At 41.6% G+C, this 27,650-nt stretch overlaps 1 protein-coding gene across 2 annotated transcripts in view; it reads left to right on the top strand.

The window, feature by feature from the left end:
* The window catches only part of STARD13 (StAR related lipid transfer domain containing 13), a 147,898-nt gene that overhangs the window by 27,142 nt on the left and 93,106 nt on the right, over window positions 1-27,650 (top strand). Inside the window, exon 1 of one of the 2 annotated variants that reach the window (XM_075198981.1) lies at window positions 22,821-23,122. The exons of the other annotated variant lie outside the window; for it this stretch is intronic. Coding sequence (XP_075055082.1) covers window positions 22,954-23,122 — 169 coding nt within the window. The 5' untranslated portion in view covers window positions 22,821-22,953. Of the gene's footprint in view, window positions 1-22,820; window positions 23,123-27,650 lie in introns of those variants that run through there. 2 annotated transcript variants of the gene reach the window in all.

Raw genomic sequence — 27,650 nt, 5'->3', positions numbered from 1 at the left:
TGCAGTTTTCTTGCCATAGTGAGTAGCAAAGGCCACAAGTTTGCTGCAGTTCAACAATATCCATTATATTAAAAAAAATTGTTTATGTGCAGTAGCGAACGAACATACACTATACACAAAGATGTGTTGTAGAACGAATAGCAATGATGTGTTTCCTGTTCCATGAGCTGCACCCACTCTATGGAACTCTCTCCCTCGCACAGTAAGACTCTCCTCTGGTCTACAAAATTTCAAGCGTTCTCTGAAAACCTACCTGTTCAGACAAGCTTATAATATTCCTCAACCACCCTCTTAACCTCACTACCTTTAGCCTGTTACACAATTTCACAGAAGACAACTACCCCCGGACCAACATTGTTGTGTGACAGGATCATTTAGCTTATGAGTCACCTTACCTTTGCAGTCTGGCTGGGCCAAGATGCAAAATGTATACTCAACCTCATGTGTCAATCTCCCATTGTCCCATAGATTGTAAGCTTGCGAGCAGGGCCTTCTCACCTCTTTGTCTGTTTTACCCAGTTTGTTTATTAGTTTATTACGTTTGTCCCCAATTGTAAAGCGCTACGGAATATGTTGGCGCTATATAAATAAATGATGATGATGATGATGATCTGAGTTTTTAGGAGTTTTTGCCGGTGATGTTCAGCCTTTTATATAATTTTTTTTGGCATATGCCTCAGGGAGACTATATATATCGTTTCAGTGTGTATGGAATCGCAATAATTTGAGACTACGGTATACCTGACAAAAATTGCTGCCCAGTCATTTAAAATGTGTATAGTGTGTATGCTTGAAACAACCGACCTATCGATCCGGCCTTCGGTCGTAGCTACCATCATTGTAGATAACACATTGGTAGGGCACATTTATAAAAACTTGCAATGTAACAAATGTGCTGTAATCTAGAACCAGCCTCAGACTTTTGTCTTCATATTCTAAATACTACTTGAAAATGGTGGCTATAATCTGATTGGTTTCAGCAAGTTTTTCTATTGCACTAGTACATATACCCTATTATTTTTTGATACACTTACTTAAAAAGAAAACTTTATTTCCTTACTATATTTGATTACTTTGCTGTTCCCATATGTCACTCTAAGTATAAACTACTCATCTGGATTGTCTGGAATTATATAAATTATAATTTAATAATTTCAGTCCTGTTATCACAATTTATTTTGCTGTTCTCCCACACATCCACAAGGTGGCATTGCATTAAGTGTATTATGTTACTATGGTACAGATAAGATTTCATGTCTAAAATGTTATCTATTATTATCATTTATTAATATTCAACAAAATAGCACAGCACTGTATAGAGGGGAAATAGAGCATAGTACAGACATAGAGGATCAACTATCAAAATACAGCTAAAATACAGGACATTCAAGAAACATAACTGCAAGAATAGCAAAAAATTAAGCATAACACTGTATATAGTAAAATTGTGTAAAAATGTTTGCTATATTTATAGTACACTCACATTCATCTCAGTATATTCTTTAATTACTGTAAGTAAATAAACAAGTGTTGTTAAGCACTTCTGGCACCTTTACACATAGCTGTCACAATTGCACCTTTAATCTGGAATATAGTGATCTACTGCTCTGTTTTTAATCTGATTCTGTAATTTACTATAATTCAATTAGTTGGAAAAGGTTTTCACCTCAATTAGAGAGTAGAGAGGAGTGCTGTGATAGAGAAAGACCCAGAGAGGTGAGAGAACTAAAGAGAGGGGCTGGGGAAGAGAGAGACCTGAAGAGGACAAAGAACTAGAGAGGAGTGCTGGGGAAGAGAGGAACCCTGAGAGGAGTGAGAACTAGAGAGAAGGGCTGGAAAAGAGAAAGACCCAGAGAGTAGAAAGAACTAAAGAGGAGGGCTGGGGAAGAGAGAGACCCGCAGAGGAGAGAGAAGTGGAGAGGAGGGCTGGGGAAGAGAGTAACCCGCAGAAGAGAGAGAAGTGGAGAGGAGGGCTGGGGAAGAGAGAGACTTGGGGATAAATGCATTAAGCTGCAAGTTTCCAGTGGGTTTGAAAAGTGGAGATGTTGCCTAAGCAACCAACCAGGTTCTAGGTATCATTTTGTAGAATGTGCTAAATAAATGATAGCTAGAATCTGATTGGTTGCTTTAGGCAACATGTCCACTTTTCATGAAGTAGAGAGGACGACTGAGCAAGAAAGAGACCTGGAGAAGAGAAAGAACTAGAGAGGAGGGCTGTATTTAAAAGTATACCTTTTTTAAAACTCACATGGATGACTTTGTTCATTTGTTCATTTTTGAAATTGACTATTTACTTTTGAGACAATTTTTTTTAAAAAATTGGGTGAATTCACTTCCTTCTTATGATTGGTTATTTTGTCTCTTATGTAATATGTATCATATGTGTCAAATTATTTAATTATGGATTTGTAACGGTAAATACTTTATTATGATTGGAATAATTGAAAAACTCTGTTATATTTACTTTTCTAAATAAAATAGTGTATGCTGATGCAATATACACAGAGGACTGAACAACAGTTAGCCTAACATGATGAGACCGCTTGTTAGATTCACTCAATGGATCATTTTTTTGCAGGACGGCCACATTGAAAAGTAATACTCCTGTGAATGGGCCACCATAAAGTTGTTTACATATGTAAAATACTTTGAATTTATTAAAAGAACCAAAACACATGTTTGCAGCTACCTCAGCTGTGCCATGCCTCAGTTGTGCCATACCTTAGTTGTGCCATACCTCAGCTGTGCCATACCTCAGCTGTGCCATACCTCAGTTGTGCCATACCTCAGCTGTGCCATACTTCAGCTGTGCCATACCTCAGTTGTGCCATACCTTAGTTGTGCCATACCTCAGCTGTGCCATACCTCAGCTGTGCCATACCTCAGTTGTGCCATACCTTAGTTGTGCCATACCTCAGCTGTGCCATACCTCAGTTGTGCCATACCTCAGCTGTGCCATACCTCAGTTGTGCCATAATTCAGCTGTGCCATACCTCAGTTGTGCCATATCTCAGTTGTGCCATACCTCAGTTGTGCCATACATTATTTGTGGCATACTTCAGTTGTGCCATACATTAGTTGGTTGTGCCATACCTCAGTTGTGTCATATCTCAGCTGTGCCATACCTCAGCTGTGCCATACCTCAGTTGTGCCATACCTTTCAACATTGTTTAAAAGTCCCCCATGAATACGGAAGAGTGCGCACTGCCATAAATCCGCCGTCCACCTCCAGAGGGTGTGTGGCCATATTACGTAGTGGGTGTGGTCACATCACATAGGGAACGAGCCTTTCCCCTCCCTCACCTCCTAAGTAACACACATCCCACACCCTCTAGAAACACATTTCTCCTCCCTCACCTATCCCCTGTAGCAATGCATTCCAACCCTACCCTAAGCAAGAACAGATTATGGGTGGAGGTCTGATGGGAATGTGGGAAGCTTGTGGTGAGGTTTGAGGGAGATGTGGGTAGGAACAGGGAAACCAACAAGCCTATTGCCCTGGGCACCCACAAACCTTTATCTAGGCCTGACCCTAAGCTACACATCTCCCTTCATATTTTCACCTCTTGTTCCCAGGCTGTAAGGCTAGGTACACACCAAAGATTTTTCCCACCGACCGGTTATCTTAAACGATTGTACCTAAGACTGAAAGTCCGATCAGTCTGACGATTCATGCATACACACTGACACGATTTAGATCTGCGCTCGTCATCTGGTCCTCTAGTCTTCAGAAAATGACAATATTCATTCATTCATTACTGTCACATTGTCACACTGATTAAAACGCCTTGTTATAGGTATCCACATGTCCTAACGTATTTCGACAGCTTCTGTGACTGAAACAAAACATTCTGTCTCAGAACGAACAAATGATTTATTTCTTCTACAGCACTCTCTACATTTATTCACCGGGACATTCATCACCAGCATAGTACAGAGACAGCCTGACAGCAATTCAGATTGAAGCTCCTACAAACTGATTCATTGACAGACCTCCCCATGAATGGCCAGGTTTTACTACAGCTAGGGGGTGGTGACTTGAACTGATTTGATCATAGTTTTTGTGATAGAACCATTATTAGATCAGTCCATTGTCCAATATCAGCTGTGATATCTCGGTGAAGTTAATGAAGCAGGTTCAGTTGTAGTAAGAATCAGTTATTGCTATGACAGCAGCATTTGTCATCTACTTTTAAAGAACTAAGACAATGAAAGCTATTTAGGTTAGAATGAGCCCTCAGACCATAGTTGGCTACCTTGGGTTGTGTCACTGGACTGCATGTATTTATTTTCCGTTAAAATGTTCCTAATACCCTGCTAAACCAAGTCCCGCCAGCCCTTCATTGGCCCTCAGAGTAATGAGGGTATTTGTAGCTGTTTGTGACAGATGGGGGAGGATACTGTAATCTTATTTTTCACAACTCAGAGGAATCAGAGTAAAGATGAATAATATCATAGGTGAAAAGTCTATTGCTATAGCAAGTTTGCGTTCCAAATGCCGAACAAGCTGCTTAAGGTGACTGCTTCTGATGCAGGGAATGAGCTGTTGCTTGTGGCACCGTGTGGAGCAATTGAGCCTGGGCATAGAGGCAGGTATCGGGCGGCTGCGCCCCCCTGGGCTTGCGCCCTGGGCGACTGCACCGCCCGCACCTCCCTAGTTACGGCTCTGGGTAGCACTATCCTGGCATGTTGATAGCAATAAGAGGATGCCAGCGGTGCATGCACTGCTGGGACTTTTCTTAAATAGGCTCCTGGCAGCACGGTGGCTAAGTGGTTAACACATCTGCCTCACAGCACTGGGGTCATGAGTTAAATTCCCGACCATGGCCTTATCCGTGTGGCGTTTGTATGTTCTCTCTGTGTTTGCGTGGGTTTCCTCCGGGTGCTCCGGTGTCCTCCCACACTCCAAAAACATACTGGTAGGTTAATTGGCTGCTATCAAAATTGACCCTAGTCTATGTGTCTGTCTGTGTGAGAGTGTATCTATATTAAGGAATTTAGACTGTAAGCTCCAATGGGGCAGGGACTGATGTGAGTGAGTTCTCTGTACAGCACTGCGGAATCAGTGGCGCTATATAACTAAATGGTGATGATGATGATGAAACTGTTTTCCGCAGGGTAACCCCTTAATGTATTGGGAGAGCTTCCTCAGGTGTTGCAGTGATATGATGTTGGGTTATTTGTTTTCAGTTGTACTATTATTGTTACTGTGATGGTACAGTACAGTATTTCCAGTCTGTTTCATCAAGCAACAGCAAGTTCTCTTCTTTAGAACTATGACTGTGTTGCCCGTTGCAGTTGTTTCTGGCACAAGTACAGCTGGAACGGAAGGTGAGCGTGAGAGATATTCCAGACCTTTCTTTTTTTCCATCTTAAAACGAGTGAGTTCGTATTGTTCTACCATTTGCATCTAGTATTGTATTTTTACACTTAAATGCTTCTTTAAAAAACAGATGTTTGGCATGTACGGGCCACTCAAGCACTGCTCCCCAACATAAATCTTTCTATATATAAAGTGCACACACAAACACATAAGTGAGAATTTTCATTGAGAAGCCAGGTGTTCTGGTCATGTGAGAATTGTATACCTGAATTGTATCATCGCTCTCTGTGCTTATGTGAGAAAACCATCACTTATAAAAAAAAAAGAAAGAAAGCCTAAAATGTAATAGGGCCCTCCATTCCTGGTGACAGTGTCAACTATTATGAATTCATATCTAAAAATACTCTGTGATTCAGTGTAGTTCACTTTATTGCCTGCAGGTGGTACTGTAACTGTATTAAAACAGTCAAACCTGCTCCATTGATCAACTAGATGAATGACAGAGGCAGGGATTCTAGTCTTAATAGCAACAAATTCTTTATTTTGTCTTTGAGAAGACAAATATAATTACTTTTATTTAATCAGTATTTTTTATATATTTTGAAAGTTAACAAATTATTATTATTTGTAAATAAAATAGCATCATATAGGGATTCACTCATTCAGAGCTGTGGTATGTTCTGTAGAACTACAGCATTGGTATCATTCTGCACATCAGTTGCTTAGTGGCACGTGATGTCACTGCTGTGTTGGGGAAAGTTCTGTGCAGCACATGATGTCACTGCTGTGTTGGAGCCAGTTCTGTACGGCACATGACATCACTGCTGTGTTGGAGCCAGTTCTGTACGGCACATGACGTCACTGCTGTGTTGGAGCCAGTTCTGTGTGGCACATGACGTCACTGCTGTGTTGGAGCCAGTTCTGTGCGGCACATGACGTCACTGCTGTGTTGGAGCAAGTTCTGTATGGCACATGACATCACTGCTGTGTTGGAGCAAGTTCTGTGCGGCACATGACATCACTGCTGTGTTGGAGCCAGTTCTGTGCGGCACATGACATCACTGCTGTGTCGGAGCAAGTTCTGTGCGGCACATGACATCACGGCTGTGTTGGAGCAAGTTCTGTGCGGCACATGACGTCACTGCTGTGTTGGGGAAAGTTCTGTACGGCACATGACATCACTGCTGTGTTGGAGCAAGTTTTGTGCGGCACATGACATCACTGCTGTGTTGGAGCAAGTTCTGTGCGGCACATGACGTCACTGCGGTGTTGGGGAAAGTTCTGTACGGCACATGACATCACTGCTGTGTTGGAGCAATTTCTGTGCGGCACATGACATCACTGCTGTGTTGCAGCAAGTTCTGTGCGGCACATGACATCACTGCTGTGTTGGAGCAAGTTCTGTGCGGCACATGACATCACTGCTGTGTTGGAGCAAGTTCTGTGCGGCACATGACGTCACTGCTGTTTTGGAGCCAGTTCTGTGCGGCACATGACGTCACTGCTGTGTTGGGGAAAGTTCTGTACGGCACATGACATCACTGCTGTGTTGGAGCCAGTTCTGTGCGGCACATGACGTCACTGCTGTGTTGGAGCCAGTTCTGTGCGGCACATGACGTCACTGCTGTGTTGGAGCCAGTTCTGTGCGGCACATGACATCACTGCTGTGTTGGAGCCAGTTCTGTGTTGCACATGTCGTCACTGCTGTTTTGGGGAAAGTTCTGTATGGCACATGACGTCACTGCTGTGTTGGAGCCAGTTCTGTGCGGCACATGACGTCACTGCTGTGTTGGAGACAGTTCTGTGCGGCACATGACGTCACTGCTGTGTTGGAGCCAGTTCTGTGCTGCACATGACGTCACTGCTGTGTTGGAGCCAGTTCTGTGCGGCACATGACGTCCCTGCTGTGTTGGGGAAGGTTCTGTACGGCACATGATGTCACTGCTGTGTTGGAGCAAGTTCTTTGCGGCACATGACGTCCCTGCTGTGTTGGGGAAAGTTCTGTACGGCACATGACATCACTGCTGTGTTGGAGCCAGTTCTGTGCGGCACATGACGTCACTGCTGTGTTGGAGCCAGTTCTGTGCGGCACATGACGTCACTGCTGTGTTGGAGCCAGTTCTGTGCGGCACATGACATCACTGCTGTGTTGGAGCCAGTTCTGTGTGGCACATGTCGTCACTGCTGTTTTGGGGAAAGTTCTGTATGGCACATGACGTCACTGCTGTGTTGGAGCCAGTTCTGTGCGGCACATGACGTCACTGCTGTGTTGGAGACAGTTCTGTGCGGCACATGACGTCACTGCTGTGTTGGAGCCAGTTCTGTGCTGCACATGACGTCACTGCTGTGTTGGAGCCAGTTCTGTGCGGCACATGACGTCCCTGCTGTGTTGGGGAAAGTTCTGTACGGCACATGACGTCACTGCTGTGTTGGAGCCAGTTCTGTGCGGCACATGACGTCACTGCTGTGTTGGAGCCAGTTCTGTGCAGCACATGACGTCCCTGCTGTGTTGGGGAAGGTTCTGTACGGCACATGATGTCACTGCTGTGTTGGAGCAAGTTCTGTGCGGCACATGACGTCCCTGCTGTGTTGGGGAAAGTTCTGTACGGCACATGACATCACTGCTGTGTTGGAGCCAGTTCTGTGCGGCACATGACGTCACTGCTGTGTTGGAGCCAGTTCTGTGCGGCACATGACGTCACTGCTGTGTTGGAGCCAGTTCTGTGCGGCACATGACGTCACTGCTGTGTTGGAGACAGTTCTGTGCGGCACATGACGTCACTGCTGTGTTGGAGCCAGTTCTGTGCTGCACATGACATCACTGCTGTGTTGGAGCCAGTTCTGTGCGGCACATGACGTCACTGCTGTGTTGGAGACAGTTCTGTGCGGCACATGACGTCACTGCTGTGTTGGAGCCAGTTCTGTGCTGCACATGACGTCACTGCTGTGTTGGAGCCAGTTCTGTGCGGCACATGACGTCCCTGCTGTGTTGGGGAAAGTTCTGTACGGCACATGACGTCACTGCTGTGTTGGAGCAAGTTCTGTGCGACACATGACGTCCCTGCTGTGTTGGGGAAAGTTCTGTACGGCACATGACATCACTGCTGTGTTGGAGCCAGTTCTGTGCGGCACATGTCGTCACTGCTGTTTTGGGGAAGGTTCTGTATGGCACATGACGTCACTGCTGTGTTGGAGCCAGTTCTGTGCGGCACATGACGTCACTGCTGTGTTGGAGACAGTTCTGTGCGGCACATGACGTCACTGCTGTGTTGGAGCCAGTTCTGTGCGGCACATGACATCACTGCTGTGTTGGAGCCAGTTCTGTGCGGCACATGACGTCACTGCTGTGTTGGAGCCAGTTCTGTGCGGCACATGACGTCACTGCTGTGTTGGAGCCAGTTCTGTGCGGCACATGACGTCACTGCTGTGTTGGAGCCAGTTCTGTGCGGCACATGACGTCACTGCTGTGTTGGAGCCAGTTCTGTGCGGCACATGACATCACTGCTGTGTTGGAGCCAGTTCTGTGCGGCACATGACGTCACTGCTGTGTTGGAGCCAGTTCTGTGCGGCACATGACGTCACTGCTGTGTTGGAGCCAGTTCTGTGTGGCACATGACGTCACTGCTGTGTTGGAGCCAGTTCTGTGCGGCTGCGTTATCAGACGGGGATTTGAAATCTTCTGCATATCCATAACACTGTGCTTTCACTGTGATTGTGATTATTAATAATCACACTGCCAACAATATTGTATAAATTTGTACATTTCAGTGCATTTTGGTTTTTGATCACATTATTTAACAATGTATTCATGAGTTAATTTACTAAAAACAAGTAGGCTAAATGAAGATACTTGTGCTCACAGGGTTGGCGATGATGTAAACCACTCACCCACTTTTCATTTTCATTAATGAAGCAAAAATTTAGCAACACTCTTTGGGAACAGCTTAAGGACAGAGCAAGGGCAGCCCATGTTGGGCTCAATAAAACATAACTACATTAGATCAATTCCAAACTTGATACCCTTTGAATCTGTCCAGTTGGCCAGCGATTGAAGATAAAGTGAATGTACACTATATAATCCAGGCACTTGTGCCAGATTGGTAAAGATAATTATTGCATTGTAGTCTTTTAGCTGACCACACACAGGCTGTACCTGCTCAGCAAACCCAGAGGCAGGATTTCTGTCCAATTTGGTAACTCATCTAGATTTATGGACATGTCTGATAACATTCTGAACAGTAATGAATATATCACTGTTGGGTATCATGATCATTTTGGGACTGTATATGTGGCAATATTGCAGAGTGTATGCACACTATTAGTATGTAGCATACCTTGGTGGGTGAGTGGAATATTAGCTAGAAATTGTAAATACACCCCTGCAGCTAGCTTATAGCTGCATTACCACCTAAAGTGGAGAACATTTAATCACCGCTTTGAAATGGCTGCATAGAGAGTGTGTGAGCAGGAGGGCCAATAGAAAGCCACAATCAATGAGATATCGGCTTTTGATTGGTCCTCACACTTCCCCTCTGTAGCAGCTCAGAGGCAGAGTTTTTGTTGCTTTTGATTGGTCCTCGCACTCACACATCCCCTCTGCAACGTCTCTCAACCACAGTTCGTGTCAGCACCAGGGCCGGATTAACCATAGGGCTAACTGGGCTACAGCCCAGGGGCCTATGGCATCCAGGGGGCCCTTGAAAGTGCTCAGCAGCATTATTGATCGGTGCTGCTGAGCATTTTCACTGCAGTCCTTCTCCGGTGCGCTGTAGTCTCCTTACTGAGATCTCGTGAGTCTCACTCTCACGAGATCTCCTCATTAAAGAGAGTACAGTGAGCAGGAGAAGGAGGTAAGTGCCGGAGGGGCAGCTCGGGCAGCTCCGATCACGGGGGGGGGCCCTCACGGGGAAATGGAGGCCCCCTTAGCCCAGGGGCCTCCATTCCCTTAATCCGGCCCTGGTCAGCACCACAGAGACCCAGGAAAAATGACTGCGTAGAGCAGCCCCTGGGGACTTGGGTTAGGACAGGAGAGAGAACAAGTTGCTACATAAATAGTAAGGCAGCTTTAATAGATATCACTCTAAATCAAAGTTGATAATAGCTCATATTTTACACAGGTTATCAATTGGCATCATGATTAATTAGATTCAATTACATATGTATAAAGAACAATTTTTCATCTCATGTTATATATCTGTGAATTTGTCCGTACTTGTAAAAAAATGCAAAAACAAATACCCTTATCTCTAAATCTAAATCACAGTATACATGGTTACTATTTGTGACTAGGTGTAACCAAGAGTGAAGGAATGTAGAGTAATATCATCACTGACACAATTAAACTTTGTTGTAATTTAATGAACCATTCAACTTCAAATATAAGATCCAATCTGAAAAAATATTCATGTGGAATACATGTGTCACTATATACCTTGACAAAAGTGATTTGAAATGGCATTCAATCCTATTAGCCAGCTAAGTGAAAAGCCTAACTTATGTAATCAGTTATAAAATATTTACATTAATCCAGTTTTTCACAAACTGGTGGTGTGTCTTATAGTGGAATAAAATGATAAGTGGTTCTTCGCAATGCTTCCATTTCTTCACCTCCACGTTATCGGTCAAGTTAGTTGTTGGTGATAGATGATTTGTTCTTTTTATGTGCTTGTTGTAGAAGAGAAAACGAGAGGAGGATACGCCCAGTGAGTAACCTGAGGACGTTCCAGACTAAGGGCTAGATTTACTAAGTTGTGGGTTTGAAAAAGTGGGGATGTTGCCTATAGCAACCAATCAGATTCTAGCTTTCATTTATTTAGTACCTTCTACAAAATGATAGCTAGAATCTGATTGGTTGCTATAGGCAACATCCCCACTTTTTCAAACCTGCAGCTTAGTAAATCTAGCCCTAAGTAACAATTTAACAACTATGGACAGATAGGGGTTTCTCAGTAAGATTTCCTCTGTAGCCTTTTTAGGGTTCGGTGTGCTAAAATAAAATCAATAACCTTTCACCAAGAAAGTCTGGTGCATGAGGAAAACACATGCAGTAAACGTTACCTGAAGTGTCTCATATCCACTTCCCAACCATCTAACCCACAGGTGTCCAAACTCAGCAGTTCATGTTTTCAGGATTTCTTGAATCATGCACAGGTGTGCTAATCTATTTGGCTGGGTAAGTAATTATCCCACCTGTTTCTACAGAGAAAAATCCTGAAAACATGACCTGTTGGTAGCCCTTGTGGACTGAGTTTGGACACCTCTGATCGAACCTATGAAGCCCGAGCTGCCTTTTTTAAATTGTGCTGGTTTAGGGTCCCCTCTCCCACTAGCACAGAAACCAGGCTCTCAGGGACAGCCTTCGACATACAATCTCTATATACATAGCTTATGCTGAGTTGGCCGACTATACGTCCAACAAGCTGCACTTAGAAGTCGTGTATTTATGTCCATGTGCTGAGGCCAGATGCATCCAGCTCTGTGCCGCATATGTGCCAGGTTACGTCAGGTATACGTCCACCCACACACACGTGTACCCAGCCAGGTCACAAGTTTTGTGAACATTTGTTTTGATATTGAAAAACGCATTCTCTATTAAAAAAAAATGTTTATAGTACAGTGGTTTTAATATTCCTTCTCTAGTACATATAAAAGTAGCCCAAAATTACTATTACAATCAAAATCATATAATATATGTAGTATCAATGAGGGCTCACCTATCAGCTTCAGAGGTGAATTGTGAATTAGCAATCAGCAGCGTCCAGCCAGTACCGCCTGGTACTTTTAATTGATGCGACTACTGATAGGCTGATATGTCTTTCCATGTGGGTCTGCATTATTACGCCAACAAAGCCTTACTGTACTCTGCCTCGCAGGACCGCCCCTTCCCTCTCCTGTCCCGCCTCTCCAGTCAGATGCAAGTAAATCTGCATATGTGTGTGGATTTTTTTGTGGGCATGTGCAGTACAAATATGTGGATTTTACGCTATACAAACAGGATACATCCAACTCTACATCAGGCCCATACTGATCAATGTCACCGCTATATGTAACAATATAGAAATGGTGTTATAGCCTTGGACTTGTCATGGAAACCAAGACACATCAAAACGACTTCCTCTAGCATGGGTACGGCAATGCCACGGCATGTTCCTCTGGTATTTCTGCATTAATAACTCCCTGATTGCTAGCTGGTGTGTCAGATAGCATTAGATCACTATTACGAGTGATTTATTTCAGATATACAGGGAGATGAACTTGGCTTTCTCCACCTCATATCTCCGTCCTCTATGGAAGGTTTCTTTTGCTGTAGTTGTGTCTTCTAATACAGTAGCCTTATCCATTGTCTCTTCTTGTATTGATTTTTACTGATCTTAATATTTCTCTTGCCACTTATTTCAATATTGTTCTGTTTTGTATGTTGTTGATTGTGCGGTGGGGCGGATGGCGTGGCACCTTATAAATAAACTATAAGATGATGATGATGACATCGGACAGGTAATCTGTGCATCTGTGTTCAGTCTAGAGATGCTCAGGCTCGGTTTTCTGAAAACTGAGCCCACCCGAACTTAGGGGATCCAAGTAAGCTCGCGAGCCGGCTCTGTACTTTCATCCTCAGATCTGAATCGAGGCAAAACGTCATCGTTGCGGTGTCGGATCTTGCGGGGTTTTGGATTCCATAAGTACCTCCCTCCCCAGGAGATCCAGCGCCATTGCTCACACAGAAACAGGGGTAGCAGTGTTCTTGTCACTCTAGTATCCAGTGTCATTGCTCACACAGAAACATGGGTAGCAGTGTTCTTGTCACTCTCCAGTCTCCAGTGACATTGCTCAGTGCCATTGCTCACACAGAAACAGGGGTAGCAGTGTTCTTGTCACTCTCCAGTCTCCAGTGACATTGCTCAGTGACATTGCTCATACAGAAACAGGAGGGGTAGCAGTGTTCTTGTCACTCTCCAGTCTCCAGTGACATTGTTCAGTGCCATTGCTCATACAGAAACAGGAGGGGTAGCAGTGTTCTTGTCACTCTCCAGTCTCCAGTGACATTGCTCAGTGCCATTGCTCATACAGAAACAGGAGGGGTAGCAGTGTTCTTGTCACTTGACAAAAAATCTCTGGAAATGATTGGAAACTAATGTTATTGAGGTTAATAATAATGTATGGATAAAAAAGAGCCAAATTATGTGATTTTAACAAAAAAAAAGAATAGGGATTTTTAGAAAAATCGGGATCCAAAACCAAAACACGCGAGGGCGGTTTTGCCAACACTTAAACCAAAACACGAAATTAATCCAGATCCAAAACCAAACATCATAGGAAAATGTATTCATATTTTTGCCCATTTTTCCTATATAAAGTCCATAACCGACATCAAGACTTAAAAAATCATCCTGTCATGAAGGGACGAACACAATCACATCATTAAGTGGTTTAGCTTTGGTAGATTTAGGAATCAATTACATGTATTGAATACTTTTGAATATGGCTATGAGTTGGTTCACTCAGTCTTATAAGTTTCCATAATGTTATGTGTATAGGAAAAATTCTTCCCCCATGGAACACAGGTAGAGATACACAAAATTTTGAAAGCTGTTCTGGAAATATTCACCTTTTTATACATTTTGTACATCTGCTGTATTTATTTGTCTCACAATCCTAATGCTTTGCTGTCTAAATTAACTCCTATCCCTACTGCAATTCCCAATCCAACTGCACCAGAAAGCAGAATAAATGTCCGTCATTGTCAGCTCTATTTATAGAGCTTTCACTCCCACTGCCCCAATCGATACAACGCTATATGTGTTTAGGATGCAAGCTGGAGCAGGGCCCTATTTCCTTGTGTTCTCCTTCTACTATTCCATCACCCTCTGTACCTCTTGGCCTGCTTCCCTAAGCTCAGGCCTATTCACGCTGGTCAGTACCATCTCACTCACTGCCCCATAAATATTTTGATCTGTATGAACATTTTATCTGAATATTTGTCTATTCAGTATATCTGGTCTTTGTATTTTGTTCTTCATGTATCATGTAATGTGTAATGGATCACTGCTTTCTGTATATGTCATGTACAGCACTGCGGACACTTTGTAGCGCCTTATAAATAAAAGATAATAATAATAATTATAATAATAATAATCCACTGTGAAATGCAAATTTACAGAATTATGAAACAAAGGTGGAAGTGGACGATTGTATCACCGGAACTTATCACCTCTGAGAAACGGTCTGTTCCTCTGCACAACTTCATCAATTTTACCGCAACTAAGCTCATCTTTATACAAAACATATCTCAAGTATAAATTTACATGCATTGTATATTCTTTCTTTAAATACATTGTTAGGTTAGTTTTAGTGCTCTTTAACAGCATTTTTATGCAACTTTAGGCTTTTACCCACTTGCATTGTTAATTTAAGTGCAATGCTGTAAAAATAAAACCTGATCTAGCCTGTCCTCACCTGCGTTCATAGTTGTGTCTACATAAGGATGCGTTGCTTGTTCCTTTTCAGTGTTTACAAAGAATGTCATTGCACTTAATAAAGTCCATTAATCTCTATGTGAGCCCATTGTGTACATACCCACTAAGGGTCTCAGGCAGTTTTTACTGTCTTTCTCACATTGATTTAAATTGCCCTTTAATTTCAATGGAGTTGTTCGCTACATGTAGAAAATAAATAAATGGGCCATGGAAATGAATGGCTATGTAGTTACGTAAGAGACAATATACATGAATATATATGATATATGATGATTTTTTAAAGGATAATGTATAAAGATATACATTTTATATATATATATATATATATATATATATATATATCAGCTCATTAAATGGTAGATGCATATGTGGCTTGGCGTACATAGGAAAAGACGCATGCAAGAAAAGGCATACTTGCATCTTTAAGTAGCTTTGGACACATCTTGCAGTACGAATAAATCAATAATGGTAGTACTTACACCAGGTGCAGGATACACAAGTATATGTACTAGTACTCAATGCAGAAGTGACATTACCCTATTTGTACACAACCTAATAATATGATAAAAGGGTAGTAATTACACCAGGTGCAGGATACACGAGTAGTGTATTAACACATTTTAATACATTACTTAATGTAGAAATTGAACATTGAGAATTGAACAAGTCATATACACAAGAGAATAATGTCTTAGTAATAAAAACGAACGTCACATTAACCATATTAAAATTTTCAAATTCAACTCCGCCACATTCATTGTTTCTCCTTTTAAAAATTCACTGGAAATCTTCTTTCCTGCTGCAGTCTGCATGGAAATGGCAAATAAGTAATAAAAATAAAGGGCTACTAATTAATTTAATTAACTTAATGTAATATTTCCGCAATGCCAATGGTTTAAGTATGATCAGCTGAAGGGGTCAATACGCAAAAATCCAATCAGAATCGGCGTATAGTGCTGCAGATAGTCATCATCATCATTGTGTATATTTGCACCCTCCAGAACCGTAAAAATGATCTGCCTCCTGAAAGACGTATTTTCTTTTACGCACACATCTAATTGAGTTGCAATTACGTGAACATGCCCTTGCTGTACTCAGCCTATGCTTGTCTGTTTAAAAAAAAAAACATCTTGTGATGTGCTACTATATCCTGACAGACTATGAAAACTCTGGTGGGACTGAGTGCTTGGCCATTGGAATGAGTAAGCACTGCATGTGGAAACAGGGGCCTGTTTTGTGTTCCAGTAATTCATATAGAAATGAATGGGCCCTAGACATCAATGGAGCTGCTCAGCACTGGCAATTGTTTGTCCCAAATCAATCTTTATTGATGTGTGATCAAAACAGGAAATCCACAGGTCTTCCCTTCACCGCCAGCCAATCACATTGCAGCTATTGTGGGAAAACCACTTGTGATTTGCTGAGCATCTAAGGGGAAGCCCTGGATAATTGTTTTCACTCTCCATTCTGTGATGGGACCCTGAGTGGAGCAGTCCATGTGGTTTTAATGTTTTGTTTTGTTTTATTTACAGTGGATTGTAATAACATCTAACTTCGATTAACCTTTGAATTAAAAGAAAAAGATGTGATTTGAATTGTCCTTTGCTTTACAAATTGGACTCTTGCCATAGTAATAAAAGATGAAAATCTGGATTCAATTTGCCTTTGAATTACAAATGAATAATATTTCCCTATGGATTCAAACATACAAGATTTTCTATTGGGTTATGTTGGGAAAAGAACAAATAAGATTTTATTTGAAATAATAAAATGGAGAATTAGGGTATTGGTGATTGATTTATTTAACTAAATTGTATTGTAAAAAATATTTGCAGGTTTACTTTTTTATACCATATTGGTGTATGGGAAGGGGTTTTAGGGACTCTATTCCCATTATACTGAGACCACTGGGGTAGCTAAATTGCCATTCCAAGGGTCCTGACTTTTTCATTATCCCAGTAACCAAAACCCAGAAACAACCCCAGCGCTTTGCAGTGTCTCTTGAAGGAAAGGGGGCATGCTGTTATTTTACGCCCCCCCATCCATAGGGGATCAAGCTTGGTACTGACAAGGCTGGTTCTGGCCCCACCATGATCTCTCACTGCAGGATTTCCTGTTATAATGTGACCAGCCAGTATGTCTAGCCTGGTGCTGGTTTCCAATTTAGCAGGCAGCCTGCTTTATTCTCTAGCGGAGCTTCTCTCTCTGATTTTCAGTAGCCCATTCATTTCAGTGGGGTATTCATGCTGAAAAATCCATTGAACTGAATGGGCTATTGAATGGGAAGATTTCAGTGCCACTTGCATCTGGATGCATGCGTAAGCGCATGCGACAGCAGCCAGGTTGTGTCAACCATGGGTATAATCTGTGTGCAAACGTATAGCGTTTATATGTGTTTTTACATGCAGTTTGCACTTGTAGTTTTTGATGCAAACACAACCACAGTGGTTAGCCGCCTTAAAAATGCATCTTTCCATGTTAAGTAAAAGTACATTAGAGGAAAAAAAAATACTGGACTGAGCAAAACGTATGAATGAATAACTAGGACTGGAAGAAAGATTTATGTTATATTCTGAGTAACACTGGAGATATTATAATGTATCCATACTTAAATCATGTTATAATAACATCTGGATGGCAGGTCTAGAAACCGAAATCAAGAAGTGATCATTAAACATGACTCAGTAGTGATTGAGCCGCTAACCTCGTGGCTTGTTGTTTTTCTTACACATGAAATCTTTCAAACCCAGTAAACAACCTTCTCATACTTTATTGCTTTTACAAGTATTGAAACCGCAAACAGGATGTGGAACCAAAAATGATACAATTGTATTATGATGAAAGACAGATATTTATAGTGCTATGAGACTAAACTAAAACAAAGTTTCCATGTGACACATTGTTTAAAGTCCACTTGTTGCCTACACACAGTGTAGACACCTCAGGGCTAGATCAGTTCTACAACCAATAATCATTAGAATGCAGCCAATCTATTGACTGTCGTGATATACATGAGACATTGGTTCCTAGTGGCATGATAGGCTGTACTCTCATAATATTGGCTTATTTCACAAACTGGCTGCTTCCACTGATGATCATTTAGAAGTGTTATACATCAGCTGCACAGTGCAAAACTTGTCTTGGGCCCACTGTGCACCCAGATTGCTGGCGGGGCACATAGGTTGCAGAAAAGCAAATGTTTGCATAGTCTGAGCAGAGGAGTTGGGTTTAATGCAACCACGGAGAAGGCACACCGATGTTCCTAGTTGTGCAGAGTAATGCAGAAAGAAGATCATTTGGGGAGTGAGATTACTGTAATGAGATAAGGGGGTGGAGAGAACACACTTTTAGGGGCATTCCTTGCTGTGTGGAGGGGCACATGGCCATTTTCATTCCGCAGCAAGACTTGAATTTTGCTCTTATTTGAACAGCTTACAGCTAGTGGTCTTCAGGTCTCATCCTAGACTTTTAATGGGATCTGTTTTGCTCTTTCACAAAGAATATCCATTTTAGCACCATATGGTCTTTACACTAGTACAGCAGGACAGTCGTATCGGTGTACAAGATAAATGAGTACACATCCAAAGGAGCAGGCTGAAAATAAATCAGTGCTGGAATGCACCGACAAGAGTGGCGGATAATTGGGTATTGGTAAATATTGGGACCTCCAGTGTCTGGGTTGTCGATTTTTAGAAATTTGATGGGAAACTTTAATTTCATCAATCAATTAGCTTATAGCCAGGAATTAAGGTGTTAATATGGGCTAGCCATGAGCAAATAATGGGGGTGGTTCATGTATAAGCATTTTCTGGGTGCGGGTAAGTGTTGTTGTAGTTAAATGCCATGTAATCTCAAAGCAGGTGAAAGAAGGTATTTGGGGCGGAGTGGTATTTGGGGCTTGTGTCATCAAAGTTTGGAGTAAACCAAACTGTGTGTCTAATAAAGTCCTGTGTCGTTTGTATTCAGGAAAGTATGTGACATGTGTCTGGGTGCTTTCAGAGCCTCCTTCCAACGCGCATCCAGTGCACCCACATCTGCCTTCCACATAGACTTGCTGCGGTCAAACAATGGAAAGGATGTATATAGAAGACAATCTACATATCTGTTTGATATAAAAGCTTTTGTGCAGAAACATCTGAAAATATTTGGTATGGGAAAATCGGTGCTCATTGATGAACCATTGGGCCTCGATCCTGCCGACAATGTGTAGATGTTGGACCACATGCTACCTATCTTCAGGGGACTGCTCAGCCTTTCTCATTCAGGCAGTGTGTATTCCACCAACAACTTGCCGCTGACAACAGCAAGGGCAGGGGCAGGAGGGCATCTGCCCCCCAGGCCGGTCCCATAGTGGGCTACCTTTGGCTGTGTCACTGGGCCACCTGCACTTTTTTTCCTTTAAAATGTTCCTAATAGTTTGCTGAGCCGAGTGTTGTCCCCCGTGCAAAAATTTGATAGCCGTCCCCTGAGCAAGGATAACCACAGCAGACTGCCAATGTTGGGAGGTTTACCGGATCACAACACAAGAAATTAATGTGTTGCATTTATGATTTATCAGGCTCCACCCAAAACTGAAGTTTGGGTGATGATACCCTTTAATATTGCATAGAGTTTGCTTGTGAGATCAGTGTCCAAATCACTTTATAAATAATAGCTAGAGTTAAGATATTGATTTTACTCTAACAGTTTAAACCAGTTCACAGATGATATATACGGACTGAGCTATTAGAAATATATATTGCAATTATTTATTACTAAAAAATATAGACAGAAGTCAGTTTATATTGTGCCTGTAAAGTTAAGCTGATCTGCAGCCTAGAAAAGTCTTGGGCCTGCATCCAGGGACTTAATACTTTTGTGGTGAGACAAAGTACTGCCTACATTGTTCACCTGTTAGTTATACTGCTGTATACACCAGACAGGACAGAATGATCACAAGACCTATGGTCTATAGTTCATCAGAAAGTGCTGTCCAGTGAGTGAACGGCCACAGAAAGTAATACGGATATAATTCACAATTTGCCTCATCTGTCAGTGAATGCAGATAATGTACTGTGTGACGGGCTCTCCAGTATCTATGGTATTTAGAATGGTTATTTTTCTAGAAATCAAGCTCTGCATACACCTAGATTATCGGGATTAGACAGGATCCTACGGTCATGCACTCTCCATTGTTGTAGTCAGTGTCTGAGTTATGCTGCATTTGTCATACAGTGAATGAATAAAAGTATAAAGATTATTGTAGATTTTGTCCTCTGCTACTCGCAATGATTCTATGTTGTTATATTCATGTGAATTGCGTCTTAGTTAAATATAAAGGCATTATTCACATGTATTGGCTATTAAAAGGATTAGGGGGTATATTTACTAAACTGCTGGTTTGAAAAAGTGGAGACGTTGCCTATAGCAACCAATCAGATTCTAGTTATCATTTATTTAGTACATTCTACAAAATGACAGCTAGAGTCTGATTGGTTGATATAGGCAACATCTCCACTTTTTCAAACCCGCAGTTTAGTAAATATTAGGGATGTGCACCGACCACTTTTGGTGTCTCGTGTTTTGTGTTTTGGATTTGGATTTGCTTGAGGTTTTGGGTTCGGATTTGTTTCGCAAAACACCTGACGAAAGGTTTTGGTTCGGATTTAAGGTTTTGGATTCGGATTTATTTTGAAAAAAACATAAAAAGTGCTAAAAACCAGTTTTGTGGTTTTTTTTTCACTCCTACGCTATTATTAACCTCAATAACATTCAATAACAATCATTTCCACTAATTTCCAGTCTATTCTGAACACCTCACAATATTGTTTTTAGGCCAAAAGGTTGCACCGAGGTAGCTTGAGCACATAATGCCAAAAAAAGAGGTACAAGATGGAATTGTTCTGGGCCTTCCCTCCCACCCCTCGCGAGATTCGACGCGAGACTTGGACGACAGAGCCTCGTTTTCATTTTTTTGCCCGCCGGAAATATCCGAACAGTGCTCGGATGCCGTTCGGATCAGCACTGTTCGGGTGGGCTCGGATTAGCGGAATCCGGGCCCGCTCATCTCTAGTAAATATACCCCTAGGACCTTTTATGGTAAGTAGTGAAGACCTTTGCAAGAGCCCATCTTGTACAAAACCAGCATAACCACACAGAATCAAAGGATGCAAAATGTCATTAATGTCTGGGGCAGCTGTGAGTATAGACATGCAAATAGCCATCCTGTTACATTGTGCTTGCTTTACTCATAGTCAAAGTGATTAACGTGTGCCATTTGCCTGTGCTCAGTGGAGTTTGGCATATTGGGAGCTGAGCAAACATCCATGAGCATACTGACTATAATGTGCTAGTTCCCACTGACTGATGGACAATGCTTCCTGCATTCTCATGGATGTGGTCAGCCCACAGAACTGCTGCTTCCACTGTGTGTAGGAGATGGGTGCACATTATACACAGCAGCTATTTCACCATCCGTAAAAGCACAAGAGGCACAATTACAATTCCAACCTACAGAGAGCTGTTTTCATTTTATAATATCTGATCAGTGCAATCTGGCTTGAATCTGGTTTCCACTGGAAAAGGTTTGCTTGGGTATCTGATTAGGGTGTGGTGGTGTAAAATATGACTAAGAGTCCTATATTGAGTATAACCCAGTGATAACCTTTCTAAAGGACAAGTGGAACTTTTGTGTAATTTATAAATCTACATAGCCAACAACCTACGGCGACATATCCACCCGCTTTGGGTATTTGTTTTTTTTTTAACATTAGTGAAAACGCATGTCATTCGTAAGTCTTCTATGCATTCGTTATTAAAGTTTTACTAGTGTTCGGAGGTCACTGCAGGGTTTCACAATGAAAACAGGAACAAAATTGGAACACTGACATTAGAAACAGCAAAATGCTGGTTAAGTGCATATAATAAAAGCCAGTGGGTACAAGGGTGACTTTCCAAAAGTAATCCACCCACCTAATTGCTTAAGTTTGTTAGATACACACTAGTGCAACTGCTTTTTAGATTTGTATACAGAGAGCAGCGCTGTGTTGTATCCATGGGTAATAGAGGGAATATATAGCTCGTCTTGATGATATAAAGACATGGATGAAAAGCATAGAAGATAGATACACCCATACCCATTCCTGTATATACAGCTATATAGTAATTAAATGTTTTAATGCGGCACATACAAAACAATAAATGAAGTGTATATAAAGTTGGACAATCTGTTTACGTTAAGAACGGTGCTCAGTGCTATCTATTGTCACAGTCAGAATGATCATTGTTCCCTGTAAGCTCCGAACTCTTGAAAAGAAACTGTCAAAAGTCCATGAAAACGCACTGTGCAACTTTACACTGAGCAGTGCATTGTGGGTGCATGCTGACAGCATGAGCTGTTCTCTTTTATTGCCACTTATCCTGGCACAGGTTACCAATCAGCCTTACTGTGTACTCAGTGTGCCTCCCATTATAAAGCACTATGATAGAGTGAATAAACACGAAACAATTTCCTGTATATACAGTCATTTTAAACCTGGAGGGAATATTTATTCATTCAGACTCCAAGCTTGTAAGCTGGGTAGGGCCATTTTCACGTTTTGTTTCATATTATTGTATGTAATTTCTGTCATGATGCCCTCGGTGTACAGAAATTTATAAATAAAAGATGATAATAATAATAATAATAATAATAATAATAATAATAATTGTTTTACTAACAGGAGTGTAGCAGTTTCAGTATTTGAGGACAGCATCAGAGAGGCACAAAGTTGTCATTCCCATCTGCCAGAGAGGGGAATGTTATTCAATGGGGATTCTTTTGTGGCTACGAATAGGTGTTTCACATTCGCCTTTTAGCCTCCACACAGATGCTCATTGCTTAGTCAGCTCTGAGGTATGTCATTAGAATATGTGCATTTGTGAAGATTAAACATGCCTGACAGGACTTTGCTTCAGCACTGTGTACTTTTACATCACTGGCAGGCTGTGATTGGCCTCCCAGCATCATGTGACTTTCTTGGAATCCTGGAATTGTAGCTACTGGCACTCCTCTTGTACTTGACGACTTTCCCTTTCCAACTCCTTTCCATTATCAGCAAACTTTCATTATAACCACCAGAATCTGGGAGGGAAAAAAGCGCAGGCGGAATAAGAAAGACTTTCATTTTTCTAACAGCCATGATGTGGGTACAGGAACCACTGACCCCAGCATCAGGCTGCAAGCGTTTAAGTTCTGTGTCACCTGAAAGCCAGGAGTTCTACATGTGCTATGAGAAGAAGAGGAGGTCTCCTTATAGGATGAGCAGGATTCTAGCAAGGCAGCAACTTGTGGCTAAAATTCAGCAAGGTGAGTTATTTGTTGGCAGTCTCCTCTCCGCCTCAGTGAGACGCATTCATTCTGTCATAACATGATTTTCAACACCTTCCTGATGTTAAATGTACACCGCAGATTTCAAGTACTTCATCTAAACACAATTATTATGATTTTCTATAACACTTCTAAGCCTTTCGTGTCCCAAGCCTCAAACGGCTTCTTACTTACATGTATCAAGCAAAATATACATTTAATGTAAATATGATATGATATAATAATAATAATAATAATAATAACAACACAGTGACATAGTATAAATTATAGTTTTTATCTGTGGTATAATTTTATGCCTTATTAAAGGAATAACATTTTTAAAAATGTATCAGTCATTGCTTACGGTTGATGTATTATTTTCATGGACTGATGGTATAGTGTTACTGTGTTACTATAGATACCGCTGCAGAAGGTGTATATTAGGTGACAGTGAGTAGCTGTTATGACATTTTCTTACGTCTTGTTTCCATACATTGTTATAATATTTCTGGCATTGTTGAAAAATCCAGTTCAACGGGTTGAAATGTATTAAGTAACATACCCAAGAAACAAGTATGCATTGAATACATAATAATAGTAATGATATATACTATACAAATGTCTATTTTAAAGGACAAGTGAATAGTAATCTCATATCCCTGGGGTCCAGGAAAATAGGACATTGGAGGTTTGTTTGTTTTTCAACTAAAACTTTTTGTACAGAAGAGATGTAACTTATGTAAAAGATATGTAACTATAAAGGATTATAGAGAACTGTTTATAGGTAATGATATTGCCAGTAAACAGAAATATCCAAAATTGCTAGTTACTAGTTTTAATATTATTTTACATAGCTTTACTAGTTACGTGCATTCTGTAATCATCCTTAAGAGACTTGTAGATTTACTAAAACTTAAAAAATAAAAATAAAATAAAAATGAAGTTGTTGCCCATAGCAACCAATCAGATTGTAGCCATCATTTATATAGTACATTCTAGATTGCTATGAGCACCTCCACATGTCCTTTTTAGATGTTTTAATAAATCTTTAGTTCTTTAGAATTGGGAAGAAACACAGTAATAATACAATACTGGGTAATACAGACAGACCGAGAGGTAAGTGGGCCCTGCTCGCAAGCTTACAATCTGTGGAATACAACAAATACTTCTCTTCTCTGAATACAACCTCAATGCAAATATTTTCCTATTTTACGGTATCATTTGTCCATGTGGATGTTGCTAGCGTCTCTTTCATGTAATAAGTGTAGTGCTTTAGGTGCTTTGGGAGTAAAGTATGTGAGTGCATTTTACAAGAGAAGATAAAAATTGTAATGACATGTTAAATGAAGATATAAAGGCTGGAGGAATAAAAACATCTGTATGAATGAGCGATGATGTTAAAGTGTACCACTTCCTGTGAAGGCAGCCATCTTGTTAGATGAATCCGTGGTCATTAAGAAGCACCCTACAAATTCACAAGTGCCTTTTATCTCGCTTATGTCACTAAGTCCTAGTGAACTGAATAGCTCACTATTGGTCAGGCTATAAAATGTTTGCCTTTACTGTGTGGAAGAGACAGGTTGTAAATACTGCCATACTTACATTTCATTTGCTTCCTGACCACACAGCAGCATGCATGCTGCATTTACAGGTACTACAGTACTACGCTACATCGCCCTGGAGTGTCTTTACGACTGTTCTGGAGGCACTCCGCGGCACATCACAGTGAATTAAATTCCCTCCCTTAGATCCATGTTGCACTGAATATATTACAGTTGCCAGTAAAATATATCCATAAAAGCTGTTTGCTTGTTTATAGGCCCTATGAGTGCACCTAGTGCATAGTTGCATATTATCCCTGGAATGTCCAGGAGACTCACAAATTTCTGGGAGTCCTCCTGGACTCCCTGGAGAGCAGGGCAACCTCCCAGATCCTTTCCACTTTGTTAGTTAAGTGGTGGGGGCGGGCTTAGGATGCGATTCACACGTCATTGTAGCCCCGCCCCCTGCTGTTATAGGCCAAAAATGGTTATGACGGTATAAGGGGTGGGCCAAATGGCGCGATTCGCCTATCCCCGCGCCCACCTGCCCCCTGGACCTCCCAGAAGACAAATTGCCAAAGTTGGCAAGTATGACCTAGTGTAGTATAACTCATACTTATGTGATAGGAGAATAGCTGATTAAATTATGAAGTAAATTTCTCGGTACGCTAACAACATAAAAGTAACCATAGGCAGTGTCATGGTAAGGTCTTCCTGTCTTTCCCTATTTCAGATACAGTTGTACTCCAGTATGTTACCAAAATAAAACACTATCGAACATGAAAAAGGTTATAAAACTACCTGGTAAACAGGAGTGTTGTAAGGTTCTTAAATGATCCCAGGTCAGCCTCTACAACGCAGCTCACCCCATTCATAGACACTGCCTCCGTGTACATGGTATAAAGTTACATGTGACACTTATAACAGAGGACATTATGTTTATTAAAGCTGTATGTCATACTTGCCAACTCTCCCAGAATGTCCGGGAGACTCCCGCATTTTGCGAGAGTCTCCCGGGCTCCCGGGCGAGTGTGGCAATCTCCCGCATCTGGATAATTCTGCCCACTTCCTAGTGAAGTGGGCAGAATTAAGTCCCAAACGCCGCGATTCGCAGCGTTTGGCCATTTTGGAGCCCCCCCCCGTTAGGCCCACCTCCTCCGCAGGCTCCCGGATTTGACCAACAGAAAGTTGGTAAGTATGCTGTATGTATGGTAGTCACTTAGGAGCATCGGTATATCAGATAGATTGTATGTAAGTCATTTGAAAAAATAATGTAAACAAATGAAATTAAAGTGATTACTGGCATTGTGCTTAAGGCTCGGGGACTTGTAACAGCTCTATGTCCTATATACAGTACCCAGGGCCGGTGCTAGGGTCCGTGGCGCCCTAGGCACATTTTCAAAATCGGCGCCCCCACCCTGCACACTTACAAAATAGTGTGTAAGTGTGCAGGGTGTTGGGGCCAATTTTGAAAATGTGCGTCTTTTCTTACCTGCTTCTAACTTGCCTTCTCTCTGCTCCGTTTGCTCCCCTCCACTCACTGACACTGTCGGGCCGTGATGATGATGTCACGCCCGACAGTCAGTCAGTGAATGGAGGGGAGGAGACGGAGCAGAGAGGCGGCGGTGGTGGTGAGCAATAGTCCCTACCCCCCTCACTGTGGATGTATGTGAAGCTGTGCGGCGGCCGTGAAAGGTATGGTCCGCGGTCGCCACACAGTTTTAAAGAAATTTTTAATCTGTGGCGCCCTCCAGAGCCCGGCGCCCTAGGCAAGTGCCTAACCTTGCCTAATGGGCGCGTCGGTACTGTCAGTACCTATAGCTATTTCTATTTTATATGATTTCTAAGTATGCAAGTGACTTTGAAACAGGGACATGTCTTAAACGAGCTCTGGCGAACCAGAGAAGAGAGCTTTCACAGGCACCAGTGGATTTGTCTTGGATGTTTTTAGGGGAAGATATAATGAGCAAAGGGGACGGAGGGTGGAAGCACCTATTACAGAGTCCTGATTTCTGTGCTCTAATTCAGAGTAAAGGTAGAAGCTGCAGATCCAATAACTGCATGAACTGTTGTCATCAAATCCAGTATGCACCACCCACACCTGTAAGGAATTGTTGCCTCTCATTTGCAAAATAATTCAATGTTGTATCCATATCTTAATAAATACCTAAATTAAAATGACCACTTTCGGAAAAAAAAGATTTAACAATAAAGAGTGTTGCCATCAGTCTCATGAACTAATGACTGTAATGCAGAAATATCCTGCAAATTATGTATTGCAAAATTCTCTTTCATGATGGAACATTTTGTATTGAAGTTATACTATTCATTCAGTGAAATCGCTGACCATTGACCTGTATGCTGGCCACAAGGCTCTGTCAGTGGGACAAAAGTTCTGGCCCTGAAATACATGAGGCACTTCTGGAATGTGGATTCCCCTAAGGGAATGGTCACTATGTGGCCAGACATCTCTGCATGTGTAGCATCACTGCACCCTATTAGCCTGCGGGGACAAGGTGAGATCTCCCAGGAAAACAGGACATATTCCAATAAGCTATTTACATTTTTCAGTTTTGGTTATAAGTTATACCAGCATATCTTTGTAACGTGCTAAAGATACATTTTGTTGTATGAAAACTCAAGAAATTAAAGAGCTTGATTAATAATGTGAATGTTATATATATCTACAGGTGAAAAGTATAATATATAAACAAGTGAAGGAGATGCTGCAGCATACATTGTTACATTGTTAGTAAGAAAGCAGTCCGTTTATTGATTTAAAAGCACATCTAGGCATGTTGGATGGACATTGAGACAAATATGGCATCAAACTGTGAGCAACCTCTGATTTTCTTGGCTAATCTGACATTTAAGACAATAAAATACAATTTTCGCTTCTTTTCATAACATTAAACTGTTTTTAGTTTATTTCTGGGGGAAAGGATGGATTACTTACATAGCATACCTATCTCTCCCTAGAGAGGAAG

This window comes from Mixophyes fleayi, chromosome 2 (assembly GCF_038048845.1).
Source record: "Mixophyes fleayi isolate aMixFle1 chromosome 2, aMixFle1.hap1, whole genome shotgun sequence".
NCBI lineage: Eukaryota > Metazoa > Chordata > Amphibia > Anura > Limnodynastidae > Mixophyes > Mixophyes fleayi.
Note: the sequence above shows the minus strand (reverse complement) of the source record. Positions and strands in the feature narration are given on the sequence as shown.